We start from the raw sequence: 8442 nt of genomic DNA on the forward strand, positions 1-8442 counted from the left end.
GGGAGAATAGAAGGGGTATTCTGTCGTAACCTAGCACTACCCAAATAAGTTACTTAATTATTAACAAAGTCTTGAAATATTTTTATCACTTAATGGAAGTTGGAGTATTACTTCAAGCGTAGTATATGTGAGGAAAAAATCTTTGCACCACTATTCACTCAAAACTTGTTCAAAATAATAGTGTATTCAGTTGAATAGGTAATAAATTGAATTAAGTGCCAACTACGAGTATACAAAGCAATGTATTTCTATAAAACAGAAATGGACAGCTCTATGAAAATACAAAACATCTTGATAAATGATATTCAAGTTACACAGTTGATAATTCAAATAAAATAATTAAGTCCAACATTTAAACTCACACTCTGATATGATTAAACAGTAAACATTTGTACTTCTAATAAAATTTGACAGTCATTTTTGTTAGGAATTTCTTTTAAATAATATCACATAGTTCATATTATGTTACATACATAATACAATAGAAAATCAGCATGTAACAAAATATACAAGTTTAACACATAGTCTATAATTATGTCCTTAATTGCATTACACAAGACAACATCTTTATTGTTATATGGTAATTATAACTATAATGTATTGTAGATTATTTATAACACTTATCAGTCTGACCAGTAAGAAATACTGTTTATTGGGTAACAGATGGTCTTATGGCAGCATATATGTATACTATTCTTATTGTAAATATGACTATTGTCTATCTTCACAATTCCTCTACCCAAATATTATTTTGTGCTTAACATTTTACATAGCAGATACAAGAATAATAAATCGATTTATTTTATGAGGAGTTTAGTCTTAACCATAGTCAGAGCCTAAAGAGGTCAGCCCCTTATTTTGAATGGCAAATGTTACTGCTGCATCTAGAAAATCGTAATGATTGTGTATGATATTGTCATTTAAATTGAGGTTTTCATCAGCTTCATACTCATTATTAGGCGTTTGGGGATGATTGCTTTCACTGAAGCATTGATATGAGGAATTGGACGTATCGGGGAAGAAAGTAAGATCATTATTAACTGAACCCCTTATATCATCTGTGTAGGACCATGACATATCGAATTCACTGGACGAGCCCCTCTCTGAATTACTCGGTTTATTTTCTGTGATACCTTCAGTAGTTGCTTCCTCATCAGATATTGGACTGCTGGGAGGTGAAAGGAACAGATCTTTAGTGTTTGAAGAAATGTTTTTCTCTACACTACTTGTGTTTTCTGCATTGGGAGCATTCTGAAGACCATGTGCAGATATAGCCATGAGGATTCCTTCATTTTCGATACTGTTGTCTCCGGGCAGGTTGTTGATGAACTCTGCTACATCTAAGGCTAGAAACCTGTTGTTATCCATGTCTGTTGGTAGTGGAGCCACCATCCAGGAATCCAGTACTCTGTTTATTGTGTTATCTACAAATCCTTTAGCCATCTGAAACGATTAAAGATAAAATTTCATAAGGATTATGAATGAAGTGACAACATAAATGCTGTATTCAAGACAAATCAGTCTGTTTAAAAGTTTTTCTAACATTGTTATTATCTGTACAAGACAATGAAGGAAGGTACAAGTAAAATAAGATAATACCGTACAAAACAATTAGCAGTGTTATGGTTAACTTAGTGCAGAATTATAATAAGAGACAAGACCGTAATTCATACAGTATGTCTACTATCTAAAACATATAATTTGAATCATTTATGTTATACAAAATTCAAATTCATAAAGCATTAAACATGATTTTGCATAGTGAATTATAGACCCAAGGTCTTATTTCTTATAGCATACCATGAGAGCATAATGATAATTACAGCCTGTTTGCACCACAAACATATATCTATGATTAGTATCTATTTTATGTTTCTATAAACAGTAGAAATATTACTGGTTTAACTATTTGAGGTAAAGATTTTACCATATGGAAGCACTTTGCTTTGTTGTTACATATGAGTCTGCTGCTAGTCCTCAAGAATTGCAACACAGCCGTGATGAGCTTCAAGGTATAGCTACAAACGTACATGGGTGACAGTAACCAGTACAATCTGGTGATCTGCATACCGTATTTTTATAAAAAAATTGACTAAAAAAAATATCTCTTCGAAATAATGCAAATGCTCAATAATACTCAATAGAATACTGATATTCACCTGTCTTGCTTGCCATCGTGCTATGCACTGGTCCTCGCTGTAATTGGGTGAGACCAAGGACATAGGTATTGATGCATTCTCACTTCTAGATTTGTTCACAGTACTGTTGTATGAGCTTATGTACCGCGGGTACGGGAGTTTCTCCGGCGATATACTCGTACTCGGCAAAATAGACTTGTTAGTATCCGTGATAACAGAGTCTAGAGTATTGAAGTCCTGTTTCAACAAATAATCGCCTAAAATCTCGAGATTTTGCTCAGTATTACCTACTATGTCATTCGAGTCGTTTGTGCTGGCTGACGAGGAACCAGCCTTATCGGAATCATTCACCGCCGCTACAGGAGCTTTAGCGGTTTCGGCTATTTCGTTTCTCAAATGATACTTTCCTTTAACTTGCCATGCAAAGCGCGCTTTCTTCAGTGGGCGTTCGGATTCCATTGTTGAGTCGCCATTTTCTTGTCGCTTACACGACGATTCTCCAGCCGTTCCCGGAACATTCATCGCGAGAAGTTAGAAAATAACACTTGTTTAACTATCATTAGTAAACAAACTCTGACATCACTAATTACTAACATATGATTGACTGACAAGTAGTTAATTAGTGCACTTTTTACTTTCGGAATGTTGACAATCAGAGGAAATGTCAAAAGTGAAAATTTTCTTTACAATAAATAATAATTAAATGTTTATTTTTTAATAACATTTTTCAAATTTTCCAAATAATAACTTATATAATATGTTCTTTTGCCCTACATTAAACATTTATTCGTCGAGAAATAACAATATATTTAATCTGTTTCTGCTGGTTTCTTTGGTGCAGTGTTTCCATATAAAAAATCAAATTAAATTATACCAACCAAACGGACAAAGATCTTCACTTCAATTTTCCTATGGAATAATGAAATAAAATAAAACAAAAATAAATAAATAATAAGCGAAATTTATAAAAATCCATAGCTGTTGTATAGTTCGTGTACGGTGTAGAGTTTGTGACCCACTTACAAGATCCTATTGTTGTCTCTGTAGAATCCCTGTTACAGATTAATTTTGGAAATGGCTGAACCTATTTTGATGGCATTGTTAGTATTGTTACAGAACGATAGAGGACAGACAAACCGGGCAGACGCGCAAAGACATTATAACATTTAGAACAGAAGTTTGTCATTGATTACTTTTTTGCGTTATAAACAATTACACACGCACATACATAATGTTGTCATTTTTGTATTAATTAACCCGAATTTAACGTAAACAATGCGTTATCTAGCTTCCCATTATTTTAGCGTACCTACTAAATTCGTAATGTTTGCTTAATGGCGTCGCCTATTTACAAAGTATCCAGCACGGCCATTATGCCCTGAATCCATTACGAATCCTTATCTTCCTTAAAGTGCCGTACAAAAAGACCGGTCAAAATTTGTCTTAACGACTTATCGTAAGCCCTCTATTGAAGTAATCACTTCACAAAGGGGAGCCGTATAGTTTGTGGCCAGTTAGTCCCTATTCGTCAGCCAGGCGTTGCCTAAAAAGTAAAGTGATATAGGTTGTAAATATTTAAGTAGGAGCTGTTTAATAAAATTGGTGGCTTTGGAGACCACTTCACCACGCGATCGGGGCATAAAAACATAATGCAAGTAAGTTTTATCTATAAAATTACCTAAATTTAATATAGCTTATCAACATTTTCATGTTCAATACATAATGTAGCTAATAACAAAATAAATTTCTAATTAATTATTAAAAAAAGAGGGAAGACGATTATACTTTAGAATATCTGATATATTTTTTATTTATCTGAATTTAGAACTAAATGAATTAAATGAAAAGTATGACCGAAAAGAAAAAATATTGCAGTTATATGGCGTGGTGTTTATTTTTGGGTAATCGACAATTTAGAATGGACGTAGAAACCATAGAAACCAATTTTAAAATTTAATGATATCAGTAGGCAGTAGTACACTTTCTATCGGCGTGAAATTTGTCTGATTTCTTTAATAATTGCAATTGGTTGCAACTAACCGTTACGATAATAAATAAATATATAATTACTTTGAAAAGGTTTTAAATAAACAAAGAGTATAAAAGTTCGTACTACATTCAATGACTTGCAGTCATAATTATTTAAATATCAAGATCAGATGGATTACACAGTTAATATTTTTATTAAGTTCATTTCCGTAACTAGCCGGATGTGTAGGCAGACAAGGTTTTTGATACATTACTGACCCCAATTATATCATTAACTTATCCCAATAATGTTCGGTTCCTTCTAGTTGGCCCATTCTTCTTTCGTTTTTAACCTATTCTAAGTAATAAATAAAAAACTCACTTTATATTCTTATATTTTTTTTATTATTGTTGTTCTCATTTGCCAGATAAGCCAGAAGTTAAATAATCTTAAAAGATTTCGATATTTATGTAGGCACATATTATCAAACGGTCTAATTAGTGTTTTAAAATCAATTGATATTATTTAGATTTTTATTACAATATCGCTCTACATTACAAGTACCACCCACACTTAAAACACGTTTTAAACACATTTATTTTTTTCTTATAACTATCAATACCTGCGTGTGAAATCAATTTTACTAACCTATCAATCAGACTTCCCTATATTGTACATGGCCAAATAGAGACCAAATATCATAGTTATGGGGTTTTCCACGTCTAGATCGCAAGAGGAAAGTGTATTGCGAAGTAGCGACGGAAATAAAACAGAATGCAAGTTAGATCGGGCTTGAAACTTTGATCAATCGGTCGATTGGAAACCGGTTCGGGCAGTATTCCTCAAAGGAAAAAGGATAACTTATGTTTTAACTGTAATGGTCCTTGATAACCAAGTGGTATTTTTTTTAAGTTAGAGGTCTGGGGTTCGAGTACCATGTTATTCCACACGTCAGATTTTGCTAAATTTAGGTTGGAGAAATGAACGAAAACATCGCGAGAAAAAGTTCTCAAAGATATTTTTACATCTTTTTTATAATATAGGAGTAGCAGATGGGCATGGAGTTCACCTGATGGTAAATGGTGTCGTCCATGGACATCTGTAATCAACCCCAGATAGGATTAGATATTCCCACCTGTCGCTGGAACGCCTCGGAAAAGTATGTCTCCCTTCTCCCTTCAAACCAGAACTCAGCTGTGTTTAACGCTACTGTTATGAGGCGCTAGGTGTGGCGTTGGTGCCGCCGGAGTTGAACCACAAAGTTTCTACCACCTTTAAAGAATATTATTTTAAAAAAAATATAATCTTGCCTCGCTATAATATATTTTATAGCTCTGTCTGTACGCGATGGGGACAAAGAGATATCCAACATCCTTTTGAAATATCGCTTCATGTGAATATTATTTTTGGGTCAATGAACTTCAACTTGCTCGAACTTAAATTTGGGATGAACAATGTGACTTTATGTCCCCGCAGTCATCTTGATACGTAGGACAAATAATAAAATACATACAAACAATAGTCTTAGGCAGGGCCGGATTTAGAAGTCTACAGGCCTTAGGGCAACAAAGGAGTGGAGGCCCCCTGGCCCCAAATTATTTTCCGAATAAAATGAACAAATTTTTTCAGTTGAGTTTTTCAATAAATATTTTATTGTGAAACGCAGGTAGATTCTTCTAGCATTCATGTTTGTACAAAGTACTGTAGATAAAGGTAAAACAGCGGAAAAAAATATCAAAGGAGAAGATTTTTTTTTACTAGTGTTTACTAGTCGGAATTTAAAAAAAAAATCCGACGTCTCTATTGTGTGGGCCCCTCTTTTGTGGAGGCCCCGGGGCTGCCGCCCCGGTTGCCCTCTCTTAAATCCGGCCCTGGTCGTAGGTACATATTATAGTCTCTTTTTTCGAAATCTGTAAAAATAATGGAAAACTCAAACTGGCATATTAGACAAGAAGTGTACATTTATTTTTAGATACGATTTTAACATTACTATAATAGTATATTTACATAAATAGTACATATTTCTTCCACCATTAAAAAATAGATGCAGCAGGCGAGCGATATTTAACAAAAAAGAAATTAAAAGTTTCAAATAAAAACTTAAACCATAGAGAGGCGAAGCAATAGACACCTAGTAGGTTTAATTCATATATTAATTCGTGTATATCTTAATTGGAATCACAAAAAAAAATATCTTACAGAGCCTGATCTTTACGTGCCTCCTTTGTGCAATATTGGCGTCGGTGCACAGTGCACCGATGACAGATTATCAGCTGGAGAGGACGTTGGCTGATAGAGTCGCAATGCAACGACATATCAAGTGCGCATTGGGAGAAGGACCTTGCGATAGTGTCGGGGTACGACTTCGAAGTGAGTATTAACAGACATTCCTACCCATTTAGAAACAGCGTGCCAGGGGCTGAGGGGGTGGCCACAAAGTAACTTATTTTGTACTAGCTGACCCGGCAAACTTTGTACCGCCTCAAAATCTATTTATCAAATATATTTCATACAAAATATAGCCTATGTTACTCGTGGATAATGTAGCTTTCGAATGGTGAAATAATTTTTAAAATCGGTCCAGTAGTTTTTGAGCCCATTCATTAAAATCAAACAAACAAACAAAGTTTTCCTCTTTATAATATTAGTATAGATTACGGGTGGATTCTCTTTCGCGAGCTTTAGCGGAGAGATCCTGGCCCAAGCAGAGTACCTCCCTAATCTATTGGAACAATATGGACACTTTCGAATAACGTAGTAAGTGAAGTAAAGTAAGTAAGTAAATAAGTAAGCTAATTGAATGTAGTAGTACTTAGATTGAGTGTAATAATATCATTTTTACAGCATTAGCACCATTGGTCCTCCGAGGGGCGTGTCCACAATGTTCGGCGCAGGAGACGCGTCAGATCCGACGGACCCTCGCGTTCGTGCAGAGGAACTACCCGTGGGAGTGGGCCAAGATAGTGCGTCAGTACGGTTGATCTAATTAACCTCGATATTGGGTTCATGGGCGTAGCTTCATAGTAAATTCTTTGGAAGACGGGTTGAGAGCATAGACAAAATTAAATAATATTACCATAGCATAGATTAGTAAAGATTACTCACTCCCAACAAAAAAATGTACCCAGTATTGAGAATTGAAATAGTTGCGTAAAAACGTTTTGCCATGTCTCCGTGCTAAAATGTCCCTAAAATATTTGAAATAATTATTTATTTATTATGTAAATTACGCAGTATTAGTAATTTATTCGTAATTTTTCTCTAAAAATGTTTTTATATGTTACGAATTAAAAAAAAAACTTACTAATAAGCCGTTTGTGGCTTCTTTCTTACTAATCTTTACTAATCAATGTACCATAGATTAAAATTATTCGAAAATTCGTGCGTTTACCGCGCTGTATTTCTGTGTGGTTTTCATAATTATTCCCCATAGACTAAAAGATAAAAATTAAAATTGTTGTTAAACAAATTTATCCTTTTGATGTTGTTCGAAATATCTGTTTAATATGAAAAAAAATGTTTTAACGGCGGTGTCCGAAGCGCTTCTTTGAACCAAATTATGAAATCTATTGCTTAATTATCTAAATAACCTTTAGTATATAAGTCCAAAACCTATTTATAAACTATATTTAATTATTTATAGAGTACTTTTTATATGATTACTGTACCGATTAAAACCACGATGGATATAATTATGTAACTAAAGCAATTTAAATGGTTTCATTTGAAATAACTACTGCCAATAAAGTTTTTAATTCACAGATTTAATTAGATCTTTCTTGCTAAAACGTTTTCCGTTGATAGAATAATTACAGGGCATTTCATGCGCCGTTTAAGAAGCCATAAGCCATAACTTCCTACGTAAAATACTGCGTATTAAATTATTAAGAAACTAATTAAGTAGGTATTGAGGCGTATCCTGAATGTAGATATACTTGTATTTATAAATAGTGTTATGCAAAATCCGTTAAAATTGATTACGTCATTGATAATCTGTACCGTCACCACAATGTGGTAATCTATTGCCTACACGCGGTTTTACCAATGGTTTTATTGGTCTTAGGTACGTATATAAAAAGTACATAATAAAAATGTTACAAAAACAAATTGGTATTTTTCTGCAATTTGAAAAATATGTTCAGGATTAAAATTAATATGAAGTATACCTAATAATGCATAGATTAGTAAAGATAACTCACTCCTAAAAAGAAAATGTAACCAGTTTTGACAATTAAAATTGTCACTGTCATCTATTTTCGTGTTTGAAAAATATTTAAAAAATGTAGTTTTTAGATGATTTACGAATGAAACGATATTTCTCCGCACTTTTTCTTC

The 8442-nt window shown here is 33.5% G+C and overlaps 2 protein-coding genes across 2 annotated transcripts; one reads left to right on the top strand and one right to left on the bottom strand.

The window, feature by feature from the left end:
- Positions 1–223: 223 nt before the first annotated feature.
- Positions 224–2815, bottom strand: LOC140748926 (uncharacterized). Its single transcript, XM_073081888.1, has 2 exons — positions 2160–2815; positions 224–1443 (listed from the first exon to the last, which is right to left on the bottom strand). Exons 1-2 carry the CDS (start codon positions 2658–2660, stop codon positions 820–822), a joined length of 1125 nt encoding a protein of 374 aa, XP_072937989.1. The 5' UTR covers positions 2661–2815; the 3' UTR covers positions 224–819.
- A 533-nt stretch (positions 2816–3348) lies between these two features.
- LOC140748965 (uncharacterized) lies at positions 3349–7357 on the top strand. Its single transcript, XM_073081939.1, has 3 exons — positions 3349–3793; positions 6309–6477; positions 6952–7357. The coding sequence occupies exons 1-3, from the start codon at positions 3788–3790 to the stop codon at positions 7086–7088; spliced, it is 312 nt and encodes a 103-aa protein (XP_072938040.1). The 5' UTR covers positions 3349–3787; the 3' UTR covers positions 7089–7357.
- The last annotated feature ends 1085 nt before the right edge of the window (positions 7358–8442 follow it).

This window comes from Epargyreus clarus, unplaced genomic scaffold (genome assembly GCF_041222505.1).
Source record: "Epargyreus clarus isolate Ecla_fem2 unplaced genomic scaffold, WU_Ecla_fem_2.2 ptg000017l, whole genome shotgun sequence".
In the NCBI taxonomy this organism is placed as follows: domain Eukaryota; kingdom Metazoa; phylum Arthropoda; class Insecta; order Lepidoptera; family Hesperiidae; genus Epargyreus; species Epargyreus clarus.

Excerpts from the sequence above, each read along its gene's own strand:
- LOC140748926 (XM_073081888.1), bottom strand. The coding sequence starts at position 2,660 with ATGAATGTTCCGGGAACGGCTGGAGAATCGTCGTGTAAGCGACAAGAA. Across the intron at positions 1,444-2,159 it reads CACGATGGCAAGCAAGACAG|ATGGCTAAAGGATTTGTAGA; the intron begins GTGAATATCAGT and ends TAATCGTTTCAG.
- LOC140748965 (XM_073081939.1), top strand. Across the intron at positions 6,478-6,951 it reads TGTCGGGGTACGACTTCGAA|CATTAGCACCATTGGTCCTC; the intron begins GTGAGTATTAAC and ends TCATTTTTACAG.